General features: G+C 42.4%; 2 protein-coding genes across 2 annotated transcripts; one reads left to right on the top strand and one right to left on the bottom strand.

The window, feature by feature from the left end:
- Positions 1 to 574: 574 nt before the first annotated feature.
- Positions 575 to 5,476, bottom strand: spata2 (spermatogenesis associated 2). Its single transcript, XM_089006733.1, has 3 exons — positions 5,417 to 5,476; positions 3,747 to 4,542; positions 575 to 2,334 (listed from the first exon to the last, which is right to left on the bottom strand). Exons 2-3 carry the CDS (start codon positions 4,095 to 4,097, stop codon positions 994 to 996), a joined length of 1,692 nt encoding a protein of 563 aa, XP_088862859.1. The 5' UTR covers positions 4,098 to 4,542; positions 5,417 to 5,476; the 3' UTR covers positions 575 to 993.
- A 2,132-nt stretch (positions 5,477 to 7,608) lies between these two features.
- On the top strand, positions 7,609 to 14,083 carry rnf114 (ring finger protein 114). Its single transcript, XM_088990907.1, has 6 exons — positions 7,609 to 7,772; positions 9,272 to 9,422; positions 10,722 to 10,828; positions 11,039 to 11,153; positions 11,236 to 11,343; positions 11,423 to 14,083. Exons 1-6 carry the CDS (start codon positions 7,636 to 7,638, stop codon positions 11,486 to 11,488), a joined length of 684 nt encoding a protein of 227 aa, XP_088847033.1. The 5' UTR covers positions 7,609 to 7,635; the 3' UTR covers positions 11,489 to 14,083.
- The last annotated feature ends 291 nt before the right edge of the window (positions 14,084 to 14,374 follow it).

A 14,374-nucleotide genomic window follows, 5' to 3' on the forward strand; every position in this document is an offset into this window, starting at 1 on the left:
CATTGATTTACAGAGTCATAAGATTATAGATCCATAGATTCAAAAATATATCTTTTTATTTTACTAATTTCCAGTGTAGCTTTTCTCAGTATTTTTCAAGAATGGAAAAAAGTCCTTAATATATATTTTCAGCAGACTCATATACACACAATATACTCTCTCTCTCTATATATATATATATATATATATATATATATATATATATATATATATATATATATATATATATATATATATATATATATATATATGTGTGTGTGTGTGTGTGTGTGTAGATATATATGTACTTATGTGTATATGTATACACATATATACATATATATAAATATATGTGTATATATACAGTATATATATAGACATATATGCATATATATACACACTCTATATATACACTATATGTATACACATACTCTCTATATACATATACATATATATATATACATATATATATACATATATATATACATATATATATACATATATATATATATATATATATATATATATATATATATATATATATATATATATATATATATATACACTCTATATATACTCTCTGTCTCTCTCACTATATATATAAATACACACACACACACATATATATACACACACACATATATACATACACACAAATATACACACAACATGTTACGTATTAAGTAGATGATATTCAGTGCTGCATTTTAAATTAGAAGTAATTCAACTTTTTAACTCCAGATTTTCCTTTTAGGGGATAAAGGAGGAGAAATTAGATAAGCACTACATTATCACATGACAAGTCAAGAGCAGTTAGCAAGGCAAAATGTAATTGTAGTGGTACAGAAGGTAAAAGGCCAAAGCTGAGTGCGGACAATGCGGCCCAACCAAAAATGAGGGAAAAAAGTACAGTCAGTTTGCGGGCAGTGGCGCTTAAAACGACAATGCGGAGTGATGATGCCTTTTAAAGGTTGGGGTACTACGTAGAGAAGCAAAACCTTCGCTCTACATGGATCATCGGTACACCATGTGAGATATGGTGCCAGATTTGAAATTAAGCTGATGGTTGGGCACAAACATGTGCTGGGGATTCTTCCGCGTACACATGTCGTTGCCATACAAGCCCATGCATGAGTCACATGACACCTTGGAGCAGTTGACGCAGGTGTGCGATGCCCCGGGCTTGTTGCAAAAGCCGCATCGCGACCCTCCCAGGCTAACGCGCTCGCCGTTGCCTCCTTTTGGTGTCGTCAAAGCAACGGACTTGCTCGGAAACAGCTTGGTGGACAACAAGGGTTTGTCCACCATGTGGGGGTGAGGGTGGGAGTGAGTATGCGAGTGGGTGAGTGCCAGCGGGTGGGGGTGCAGATGCGAGTGGGTGTGCGTGTTGGAGTAGACGGAGAGCTTTTCCTTGACGGGAACGTAGCCGTCGATCGGCCGTGTGGATTTCGGGTGGTAGTCCTGCAGGCTGCAGCACGGGGCGGGCTCCACGTCGTGACACGCCGAGCACAGGATCACGTCGCACCTCTGGCAGGAGGCCATCGTGGAGCAGCCCAGTCCGCAGCCTTGACACTTGACGCTTCCGTGGGATTTAAGCTGCCACCCGTCTCGCGAGGGAAGCCGCGAGGGGGTCTGCCTCCCGCTGGTGCCGGCAACGCCCCTCTCCGTGTACAGGTCGATCTCATCAAGCGAGGAAAGATGGTAAGACGAGTACGCATCGGCCGGGGAAGGAAACTGTGTGGGGAAGAAATCGGCAATGGGGCTGTAGGAAGGGGGTGCCGCCACGGAGAAAAGAGAAACCAAAGTGTTGGGCCTGATGATCTCATCCTTCAGATCCTCCTCGGCGTCCACGAATAAAGGCTCCTTCCTCAAACTCAATGAGGCTTTCAAGATCGGTTTGCTCGCCGCCGCGTGCCAGTGACCCGCCCCATCTGTTACATCGACCGATTTTGACGGTCGGCTACCTCGCCTCAGGTGGTGAGTCTGAGGCCTTTCGATATCCAGAGGCTGCTGCAAAGACAGTCGAGCCATATCGGCTCCGAGGCTGTCGCGTCTGCGGAGCGCTTCGGCGCAGCCAGCCGCGTCATCCCTGCAGCCCCTGCGGAGTTCCAGCGCCTCCAACTCCGAAGCTGAACCGCGGGCCAGGGCTACGACCTCTCCCAGAAGACGACACTCGGCCTGAGCTAGGAAGAGCTCGAAAGCCAACTGGCGGAGATGAGCCGAGCCTCCCGGATGCTCCTGGAAATAAAACTGGGAGTCGTGGTCGCAAGTGTAGCCGATCGTGCGCATCAGAGATCGAAGCTCTGGATCAGAAATGGCGGATTTCAGATGGTACACATACGGGCCAGTGAATGTCTGAAAGAGTGAAAAAAAAAAGGAAATGCCGTGAATCATCAATGAAAAGGTTTCTTCAGCCGTCATCTGTACTTCTTTGAAGGTGTGGGACTTTTCGCTTCTCATCTAAGAGGCTTCGTCGGCGAATTAAAATTCTGCTTGTAGGTTTGGCCCTATATACAAGGTAACATTCGACTTACAACCGAGGGCCGTTCCGACCAAACGGTCGTAAGTCAAAATGGTCCGAAGTCAAAATACATTCGAAATGTTGAATAGAGACTCGAAGGCTAAATGACTAGCAAACTGCCCCCTCTGGTCCCATCACACGGTCGATTGCTGTGCGAGAGTGAGATGCTGGCTGGCTGGCCAAAATTGCTAGCGCGTTGCGGTGCCAGGCGTAGAATTATTTTTTTTTTTAAATAGGGTTTGGGGGTCATGGTCGTAAGTACGGGTGGTTGTAAATCGAGCCGGTCATAAGTCAGATATTACCTCTATATCCCTACTGTCCAGAGGTGGCGGTGCCAGATCTCTGCTATGATAGGTCCCTGCACTAAAGTTGGATCAGTGGAGCCGCAGGGATTGGATTGGATATGCCTTTATTAGTCTCACAGTGGAGAAATTCACATTTCACAGCAGCAAAGTGATGAAAGGAAGTCGTCCTCTGCTCCCCCCAACCTGAGAGCAGGGACCTATCATAGCGGAGTCCAGCACCGCCAGGTCTGGACAGTAGGGATATATATATAGGGCCGAAACTACCAGCAAGACTTTAGTTCGCTTAGGAAGCATCTCGGATAAGAAGCGAAACGTCCGATACCTTCAAAGTACAGATGACGGCTGAAGAAACCTTTTCATCGATGGACCACTCCTGTACGACTGAGAGCTTACACAGACGTACTCTTGAAATACAATAAAATGCATATTAACAATGAACAATTGTAGTCTTCTGTGCCATTTTTACACAAGGATGAACTTACAGAGATCAGACACATTTTGGCTAGTTGGTTTTCTGATTGGCTAGTAAAATTGTAAGGTAACTAGTCCGGCTGGCTGGTAAGAAAAAAAATATGAATTTCTAGGCTTGTATTGTATAATAGAACAATGTGACTTATTTTCCCCAAAAATTGGTTTTGAATCAACTACAGATTTGGTCTGCAGCATGTCTGTTTTACATGGCTGAAGCAAATAATCACAAATTAATCTGACCAAACACCAAACATGATGTGTACTTTCATGACACTCAAAAGAAATCAGAGACTATTTCATGCTCAGTGGTTCAGACAATTTGGGCAGTTTCAAGATAAACAATGGCTGCAAACAATACCATCAAATTCCTTCATGGTTAATTTGATCGTCGTTGAAACAGTTCATTGTGACAGCTCTAGAAATCATTTACCGGTATTCATTTAAAAACACATGAGACCATTATGAATTACCTTGATACATCTGAACTCTTTCTTCCAGGGAAAAAGTAGTAGATTGGTGCATATGGTTTCCAGAGTGTGGAAAGCTCTCTCCAGGCTTCTGAGGTTTCCTCCTCTTTGGCAGCGAAGGGAACCCTCAACCACTTCATAAAAGCGCACCATGCGGAAACGCTGTCCTGGATCTGGCTGGTAGGCACCGAGGAGTGCCGTGGCTGTTGAAAGTAGGGCCTCACTGTCTTTGTGCCTCCCATTGTCTCCTTCATGAAAGTTTGCCATTTCAGATTTTTCCCCTCCATTTTGAATACGCCTCTCCAGTGCCCCCACATATCTCCGAAACAGGTCTTCTTTTAACTTTGCATCCATTTTATGCAGCAGACTAAAAGTCAGCTGGTTCGCTTTTTGGGGGAGTGCATCACTCCCTTTTCATAATCTGCACAAGGGTGTCACATTGAAGCATCATGTTGGTCAATCAAAACTCACTGTGTGCAGCAGTGGGGGGAGTAGAGAAGAGACAAGACTCAGTAGCACAACCTCTATTCAAGAGATGATGTGTTCAATTTCTGTAACTCAGCTGCAGGCTGCCAGTATGCCTTCTTACAAACATCTCTAATCATTACTCAGAGCCTGTCTTGACACGCAGGCCAATGTTTGTTTAGATGAGGTCAGAATGGGCTTGTGTTTTACTGTCCATGAAACTAATATTGTTGTCAATCTATTGAAAGCGACACGTGCAGCAATTATCCAGTGTCGCTGGGACTCATCAAGTCAAGAGTCCCAATGGCTTCAATGACCCGAACCCAGCACCCAGCTGTAATGACACAAGGCAACATTTCAATCAGTCGGTAACACACATGCATACACAAAACAACTTAAAAAATACATTTTTGCCGCATGTTGTGGTAAGTGTTGAGCTAAACAATAAGAAAAAAGATAATAAACTTGCAAGCCTCCACAGCTGCTTCCCAGATGTCTTTGTGAGATAACAGTAAAACCGAACTGTGTGACCAATAACATGACTCTTGTTCACACGTCAAGCTACATGGTCAAAAGAAATCCAAGTATTTCGGCTCAACACATAAGGTGATTTGAAGTTTGCTAGTGAGATAAACGGCATACTTGGCTTTCCTTCGTCTTGTGCCAGTGGAATAAAATGTTATTTGTAACGATTGTAAATAATGCACAGTTGTAATGACCAGTATCCGTGTGCGCTGGCTTGAATAAAGGAGTGTTGAAATGCAGTCCGAGGGTTTGTAATTGTGGTTTCTACATTCCACACGAGCAATCACCAAAGCGACTAAACACGAACTGACGTGAAATAGCGAGTTAGCGTACAACGCCTTGGCATTCCATATCATTTGGCGCATCCGTTCTGACACTAATCCAAATTTAAATTAAATGTCCCGTGCGCTATCATTAATTCAGATCGAACCCGAAAGCATCAAGTATATACAATGTGGCAAGGATCCCCCAAATGGGGCAAAATCAGTGAACGCCCATTTTACCGTAGTCGCTTAGCATTAGCATGCTAGGGCAGTCTTTCAAATCCAAATAGCTGTCTTGTTGACAGTCACGAAAATGATAGACTCGGAAAATATCAGCACGTGTATAATGACACTCCATTCGGCCACGGTTGACGTTTGCAACCTTTAATAAGGAAAGAGACCACGAGTAGCCGATTTTACCTTTAGTAAGTGCTAGCCGAAGCCAGAGAAGCCTGCCTGTTCAACTGTTGGAAATTCCCAGCTCCTCAGTACGCATGCGCACCACTGAACAAACGTCACAAACACGTACATTCAGGCGGAAGGAGGGAGAGGAATAAAGGCAACTTGAGAGAGCACTTGAAAGCACTTTGCATGTCTGTGAATTGCGTATTGCCTATCTCCAGACTACTCCATCATTTTTTTTAACATTCTGACTTCAAGGGCAATAGCTATACAATAGACATGGATCTTGGAGTATCTTGAATACATACTCCACGAAATCACTGGAAGGCTATCATTTAAAACCCACAATTCCATTTCCACAATTCCACATTTAACACGGAAAATGGTTCGAATTGTTTATATTCATGCAAAATCTGATGTCGCGTCAAACTCACGCACAGATGCTCCCAGACAGATTACATACAGACGTTTGATCCAGCATTCAAGTTTTGCTTGATTATCAGAATTATCCGGGTGGTCCGGTAGTCGAGTGGTTAGTGTGCCGATTTCACAGCGCAAAGGTCATGAATTCAAGACCCCTTTGTGGAGTTTGCATGTTCTCCCCGGGCCTGCGTGGGTTTTCTCCAGGTCCTCCGGTTTCCTCCCACATCCCAAAAACATGCATGGCAGGCTGATTGAACACTCCAAATCATCCCATGGTGTGATACTGACTGGTTGTGTTTGTCTGTGTGCCCTGGTATTGGCTGGCCACAAATTCAGGGTGTCCCCCGCCTAGTGCCCGAAAACGGCTGGGATAGGCTCCAGCACCCCCTGCCACCCGAATGAGGATTAAGCGGTCTGGAAAATGGACGGGTGGATCTGAATGTTCCTTTGCTCCTTCGCTGATGTCGCAATTACGCAGGCCCACCCTCAAGAGTTATGACATTTGGTTTTGCAACGTTTATATAATACATTTCATTTATAAGTGCCTTTCAAAACTCTCAAGTTCACTTTACAGTCACTGGATATGTTTTTCTGTGGGCGAGCAGTGGCAGCCACACGCGTCAGCGTTCACTCAACCCGGAAGTAACTCAAATAAAATAGTAATACAAAGAGATAGAACGCAAGCTAGCAAGCCAATAGATAGCTAATAGCTAGCCAGCTAAATAGCTAGCCATCCAGCCAGATAGCTATTGTACGGTATAACAGAAAAGACAAAGAGAATACACAATCAAAATCAAAGTAAAGTCAAAGTCAGCTTTATTGACAAATATGCTAATATGCATGATATACACCACAGATGAAATTACTGTCATTGACCCAGCGTGCAAGGCATTTATAATGACTTTAACAAACACAATAAACACGAAAACGGCAATTTGCCGGGAGAGAGAGGGGAGCCGCTGTGTTCACGTGCCGCCATTTTGGGGGAAAAAAACAAAAATCACAAATAATACTTAAAATAAAATCACAAAAACACAAAGACACAGAGAGACATTCATTCTTCAGGACTTGCTGATAATTATAACAATATTTGTTACTAATGTCTACATTGTAGCAGTTGAGGAAGGAGAACACACGATTGACTGGGGTATGTCTTTATTCCAACTGCTAACAAGTGGATCTGACTTGAACATGGGAAAATGCAGTAAAATATCTTATCATAACCACACCCCTTGCTGTACACCTGCTGGGTGAGAAACATGGTCTTAGTGTCCGCCACACAATAAACAAAAGTCAAAAGAACAAAAAAAAAACTAAATAACAAATAATATGACAACACAAAGACACAGAGTCATTCACTCTCCAGCATTTGCTCCACCCTCCCTGTGACACAAAGCAACTCGAGATGAAAGAGGAGAGGACCAAAGCAAAAAGCTACACAAAAGAGGGAAAATAAACAGATTGATATAAATTTGTTTTTGAAATTACAAATAGGCATTTTATATAAATAACAACGGAAATGTCGAACAACTATACTGTATAAACGAGATATAACAGAGGCAATAAACTAAAAGTAATGATCAGTCAAAAAAAATCCGGCGATACCTTGAATAAAGTAACATGTAATACAAGGATTAGCTGTTCAGAAAATGGATGGGCTTTTATCCAGAGTATGTACATGCATCACTACAATACATAAACCAGATTCTATTGTAATTACTGTAATGACGATGGCGGGAGGCTCCGCCCGAACCCAGGAGTGAATATAACGAGGTCACGTGGTTAGTGTCAAACGAACAGTGGAGAGAAAAGAAATGGCGATGCTCGGAGGTTTCAGCTCATCGCAGCACAAGAAAAGCGTCTCTGACGCCAACAGCGACGTGTCCGAGTTTCTCTGTCCTGTTTGTCTGGAGATATTCGACAGTCCTGTCACAACACAATGCGGCCACACGTACGTACTTTTGCCCCCACTTGACAGCGATTCGCGTTGACATCGTCTGCTGTTAGCATTGCGTCGATTTAGGTTGGAAACCGATGTGATTGAATTATTGCATCAGATCGGTTTAGCCAGACTTTTTAATTGAGCCTCTGATACATTTTAGACTGCCTTTGTGCACAATGTCGACGTGACTGACGCTTGGTCGGTTTTCTTTCGTCTTCGTTTTTTTTAAACCCACGCCTATACACCCTATTTTTGTTGCACAACAAATGAGGGATATAACTAATCTAATGCCATGAAATTCTAACATTTGTTTGGATTAGAGTAAGAATACGTCAACGTATGCCCATTCTTTGTTTATAATGCCGTTTTCGCAATTTAGCCAAATCGCTGCTAGTTTGCTCGGAAGCAGCTTTGTTTACATCAATCAGACCTCACGTGGGAGTTGTAGTCTTTTTTCGATCGTTTGTCGACAACGTCAACAAATTCAAAAAGACTACAATTCTTGGATTGAATGGGATTGGATACAATTCTTGGATTGGATTGGCATTAGCCTTTATTAGACCCGCAGTGGAGAAATATTGGATTGGATTGGCCTTTATTAGTCTCGCAGTGGAGACATTTACATTTCACAGCAGCAAAGTTATGAAAGGAAGATGAAAGAAGTCACACTTAAGCTGCTGGAAAGGCAGCCGCTGTTGCAATGCAATCTTGAAGTCAAAAGAACAAAAAAAAAAACATTGTGACAACACAAAGACGACAAAAGATACAGAGTCATTCATTCTTAAACACTTTCTGTACTCTCTTTGTTACATGAAGCAGTTCTAGATGAAAGAGGAGAGGATCAAAGCATACTTTTCATCAGTGGATCAAGGACGTAATGGTGGAATGTGCACGTCTACTACAAGCTAAATGTTGAAACATGCTTGTCTATTAACATCGTGCTGTCATGAACAGGAAGTTTCCGTCATATATTTATTTTCAATTATGCCCAAACGATTCCAACCCTGTTGCTAACATGAACCAAAACATGCTCCTACAATACAGCTCCTGTATTTTGCTTTTTTACTTTCATTTCTTTCATAACTTTGCTGCTGTGAAATGTAAATTTCTCCACCGCGAGACTAATAAAGGCAAATCCAATCCAATCCAATCCAATCCAACATGACACTGCATTACCGACAATGCTTCTGTTTATGTCAGGGATACCCTGCTCATAAAGAAGACATCAACTAAAATATTTATTCTTGGTGATTTTGGTGGTTAACATTATTGATCAGTCTAATAATTGTGTTAGCCCTGGTCTGCGGTGATGGCGATTCTGTCTTTTTTTTTTTTTGTAATGACCTTTGTTCTCACTCTTGTATATGGTTATGAACTGCGACCAAAAGAATAAGCTACCAAAACAAATGTTCTAAAATGGGTATTAGGTGCTCACTCTTCGAAATAGGGTGAGAATCCTGATTATCCGGTATGTACTCAGTCATTTTTTTTCTTTCTCTTCTCTCCAGGTTCTGCCAGAGCTGTTTGCAAAAATGTTTGCGTCCACAGAAACCCGCATGTGCTGTGTGCCGGGCTTCGCTCGGCCATTGCACTAAAGCTGTGGAGCTCGAGGCCCTCATCCAATCATCTGTGGCAGCGTGCAAAGGGTGTGGAACGCAGGTATGTTTTGTTTGAATTAGGACTTTCAATTTAGCCTGACTCGTATGCTGTGGCAGTGGTGCCTGCGTTTTGAAAAAAAAATCTATATATATAAAAGGCCCTGCTCCTACTATTCATACAGTGAAGGCTTTCCGAGTCTGTATCGTCTCATAGACTGCACAACAAATTCAGAATCTGTGCCAAGTTACATCATTACTATAAAAATTAAACGAAAACAGTGATACCTTGGCTTACGAACTTAAGTGGTTCCCAGACAGAGTGTGTAAGGTGAAAAGTGTGTCTCCCAAAAATTAATTTCCCATAGGAAACCACTGAAATGAGAATAATGCGTTCCGAGGTCCCCATAAAACATAATTTTCTTCTTTTTAATTTTCTAAGCCTTAAAACTACACAAAATATACCTTATTGTATGTATAATAAATGTGCTGTGGTATTATAATTAAAGAAATAAACTGTACTGTATAATATGTAGTCGTTTTATTTACCTTTATGATGATCGTTGATGGCTTGATGGAATGGAGTGACTGGTTTCATCAGCATTAAACACGTACCCTTCTTCTTTCACCATCTAGAGGAATGAACCCTTGTCGGTTCTTTCTCTGCGATAATTTTACCTTGTTCCTCATCAATTGCGTTCTGTTTAGCTGGGTTGATAGCTTTTTGCATCAAGTGTACAGATGGCTTGTGCGGGTTATTTGTGGAGCCTGATTGATGGGATATTTTAACCTTGCGGTCTACACTCTGCCTTTGAACTATCAAACTTGAAACGAGTCCAAATTTCACTCTTTTTCACCCCCATTTTCTCACTCTCTGTCGTCTGCCTGTCTCTTTAATGTTAAGCCCCCCCCCTCTTACTCCTGCGTTTTTGACCCATCACGTGGCTTTAACCGAAGACTGGGGCGGGGAATAGAGGACAAAAACAGTCTGCTGCCATTTTCTTGTTAGAAGAACGGTCTCGTTCGCCAACAACACATCACTCATTGTGGCGCTCTGTGTGTATCCCGAAAAATAGTTTGTATGCCAAGGTAAAATGTTCATAAATGTAACGTTCGTGAATCGAAACGTTCATAAGCCAAGGAGTTCGTAAACCGAGGTATCACTGTATATGAAACTGGATGTGTACTATGCAACATCAACAACCATCGAAGCACTCCTGCTTTTGAAAAATGAAGGGAGTCGCAATATGTTCCTCCGAATCCTCATGGTGCATGGTAGAACAGATTTTGACACTGGAAAGTAAATAATGAGGTAACTATATGATGCAATAGTAAAATGTTTCTGTGTCGTCTTCCCCTTTAGGTCGGCCTTTCTCAGATGAGACTCCACACGGGTGCTTGTCCAAAATACCAGGAATACATTGAAGAAGGAGTTCGGACAACTGCCCAAAGCCAGCCTGCTATCATTAGGTCAAGAAATAACATACCAGTCCTGTCTCAAAATACCACTTGCACTGTCTTTTGCAAGCTGTAGTAAACTCTATCATTTAGAATGCCGTTTCAGCACAGAGAGGGGTGATTAACTACTCCCGGGCTGCCCGGAAGTAGTTAATCACAGTGTGATCAAAGCTACAACAAAAAAAAAGTGTGTAATGTAATTAGTTGTTTATGTCTTTACAGTCCAGTGCCAAATCGTTACACTTTTACCTGTCCTTACTGCAACTGCCAGAACCTCGATCAAGACGGCCTGGTTGAGCACTGCACCACCCAGCATGCCCGCGACGCACGGCAAGTGGTGAGAAGTGCTTTTCAAACCGTCGCACCACCTGCAATTTAGGCTACTCCTGAAACGTGATTTATCATTCATGTCCGTCTAGGTTTGCCCCATCTGCGCCTCCATGCCGTGGGGGGACCCAAACTACCGGAGTAACGACTTCTTCCAACACCTGAAGATTAGACACACTTTTTCATATGATACCTTTGTAGTAAGTCTGTGTTTTTACCCAATGCCGCTGACCACATCTACTCCGATCCTAATAACCTGCCTCATCGTGTTTTGCGCAGGATTACTCTACAGACGAGCACACGATGATCCAGGAGGCTTTACAACGCTCCCTTCTGGATAACTGAAGATTCTGGAACATTCCGGAAGAGGAAAGTGGCAAAAGGGACGATGGGGGTGTGATGTCTTCAAAAGGCACAGCAGCACACTTGTACGGTCATGAGAATGATGGATGGTTAATGAATTTCATATGAGATTGTACCCATGACTTTGGAGGTTTATTCTAACAGAAATAAACCGCGTGGCACACTTGAAGAGCATATTGTTTGATTTTAGGTGTGTTGGTGGCATCATCACCTCATCTCAAGTGCAGCCTATTGAATATTGACGAATCAATAGAATAGTTCATTAGTGAATGGCATAGTGTCATCAAACCTCTGAATTACAATTCTTTGTTGTCTGCACAAGGGTTGGGTACTACTACCTGTAGATCAGGGGTATCAAAGTCTTTTTTTTTTGCCGCGGGCAACATTGTAGTTATGGTTTCCTCTCTAGGCCCTCCACATATTACATATAGAATTCACAACAAATGAATGAATAGCTAGTTTTCAAGAATAATCACTGTTCTTGTGGTTTACATCCAAAAATATGACATTTTGGTTAGGATTTTAGCAAACATCATGGAATTTCATAAGTTAGATTTGTTTTCGTGGGCCGAAAAAATGATGTGGTGGGCCAGATTTGGCCCCCGAGCCTTGACTTTGACACCTGTGCTGTAGATGGTTAACTTGCCGGCGAACGTGACTTCATTGCAAAGTAAACATTAACTCATTCACTGCCAAACGTGCAAAAATGTGTCCGTCCACTCCAGTGCCAGGGTTTTTGTCATTTTCACTCGAATTCCAGGACCCTCAGAATATTGAGTTTTACGGCTACATAAACATCTAATTCAGTGTAAGAAACCTGAGACTCTCTTCTTTCATCAGAAAAAAAGTTAATTCCTAAATGATATAGATCTGGAGTTATATGAGCTTGAAATGAGGGTGGCTGTCCCAAATAAAATACATATATATTGGTTTATATAGCGCTTGAACAACAGCTGAAGCAGCAACAAAGCGGTAACATGGAGAAAAGTAAAATGCTGACCCCTCTTGGAAGGGAAAAAAAAACATTGCCAGAGGGTTGACCAGCGCTTTATCGGCAGTCCCAGCAAGAAAAACCAAACCCCGAACAAATTCGGCAATGGTGCTCCATGTTGTATTTTCAATTCCCGAATACATTTGGAAATGGCAGTGAATAAGTTAATAATGTAAGGTAATTTCACACATGGATTTGTGTGTGAGGAGGATCATTTTCCATCCATCAATTTTCCAGACCGCTTTATCCTCATAAGGTCACAGGTGGTGATGGAGCCTATCCCTGCCGTCCTGAGGCACAGGGCGGGGGACACCCTGAATTGGTTGCCAGCCAATCGCAGGGCACCCAGAGTACATGTAAACTCCACGAACCGGGTCTTGAACTCTACCCTGTATGCCCTGCAATTGGCTGGCAACCGGTTCAGGGTGTGCCCCTCCTACCCGAAGATGCCTGGGATAAGCTCCAGCACCCCCTCGCGACCGTCGTGAGGATAAAGCAATCCGAAATATGAATGAAACCTTACGCGTGTAGTTTGGCCACTGGAGGGCAGTATTGTCCTACTCTTACAGGCCGGTGGAAAGTTGATTTCCCCCACTTAAAGGACAACCAACACCATTTTTTGTCTTTTTTTTGTCAGCAAAACGTTTTATAGCGTCTAAAATGCCCAAAACCCGCAGGCTGATATTTTTAGTCAAATGCAAAACACCAATAAAAATGAGTTAGAGTGCCCCAAAACTACTTCAAAATTACCCTGAAAATGGCGAGTTCAAGAAGGTCCCGCCCCCTTGCACGTGACGTCATGCCAGGACATCTTTCCTTGTTATAGAATCAAAACAATTGTTTCAGATTCGGAGTAGATGCTTTCTTGTTACTCATCCAGTTATGAATATGATTCAAATAGTTCTGAAGAGGAAAGCATAAATGTTTGCAATCGAGTAAAGAAGTCCTCCATCATTTCGAGCCGTCAGAACTCCCATGTAGCATCCCAGAAAATGGGATGCTCTGCCTGTGGAAACGGAGATGCCCACAGGAGGTCGCCATTTTTTCCCTCTGTTTTGTGTGAGAGATTTCCTCCCAATAAGCCCTCAAAATGGCACACATAAATTATTTAATCGATTGTAAACATGTATGCTTTCCTCTTCAGAACTATTTGAATCATATTCATAACGGGATGTGTAACAAGAAAGCATATTCTCTGAATCTGAAGCCATTGTTTTGATTCTCCTGCAATGCAAGACGTCTTGATGTGATGTCACGAAATGGGGGCGGGACTTTCTGAAAATGCCCAATTCGCAGCTCAATTTTTTGCAGATTTTGGACACTTTAAGTCATTTTTATTGGTGTTTTGCATTTGACTAAAATATCATACTGCGTGTTTTGGGTATTTTAGATGCTATAAAACGTTTTTCTGATGTGAGTTAAAAAACAAAAAAGTGATGTCGGTTGTCCTTTAATGTTGGTTGGTTTTGGGTTCTTGCTTTGCTTTGCTACTCACTGTATTGTTTTCCAATGAAATGTATAATGAACAAATCCATCAAGAGATTAGTTATTCTCCACACTGCACAATAAACCCAGAAGTAGCTGTACACATTTGTTAATGCAATGACTTGAGAAGTTACCAATTGCCATTCAAATGTGGATCAATTTTGTCTTTTCAATTCCCTTTTCAATATATTCATCACACCCCTAAACGATTTTCACACTTCAATGAGGACCCCTACACTTAAAATTGGAAAAAAATGCAATACAATACAATACATATTGATTTATATAACGCTTTAACAACAGCTGAAGCTGGTAGTTTCGGCCCTATATATATATCCCTACTGTCCGGACGTGGCGGTGATAGGTTCCTGCTCTCAGGTTGGGGGGAGCAG

The sequence above is a fragment of the Hippocampus bargibanti genome, linkage group LG01 (genome assembly GCF_051943395.1).
Source record: "Hippocampus bargibanti isolate YZ-2025 linkage group LG01, ASM5194339v1, whole genome shotgun sequence".
NCBI classification, from domain to species: Eukaryota; Metazoa; Chordata; class Actinopteri; order Syngnathiformes; family Syngnathidae; genus Hippocampus; species Hippocampus bargibanti.

Bases quoted from the DNA above. Each gene is read 5' to 3' on its own strand.
- spata2 (XM_089006733.1), bottom strand. From the start codon at position 4,097: ATGGATGCAAAGTTAAAAGAAGACCTGTTTCGGAGATATGTGGGGGCA. The intron at 2,335-3,746 runs GTAATTCATAAT...TCACTCTTTCAG, and splicing joins AAGAGTTCAGATGTATCAAG to ACATTCACTGGCCCGTATGT.
- rnf114 (XM_088990907.1), top strand. From the start codon at position 7,636: ATGGCGATGCTCGGAGGTTTCAGCTCATCGCAGCACAAGAAAAGCGTC. The intron at 9,423-10,721 runs GTATGTTTTGTT...CTTCCCCTTTAG, and splicing joins GCAAAGGGTGTGGAACGCAG to GTCGGCCTTTCTCAGATGAG. The intron at 11,344-11,422 runs GTAAGTCTGTGT...TGTTTTGCGCAG, and splicing joins TTTCATATGATACCTTTGTA to GATTACTCTACAGACGAGCA.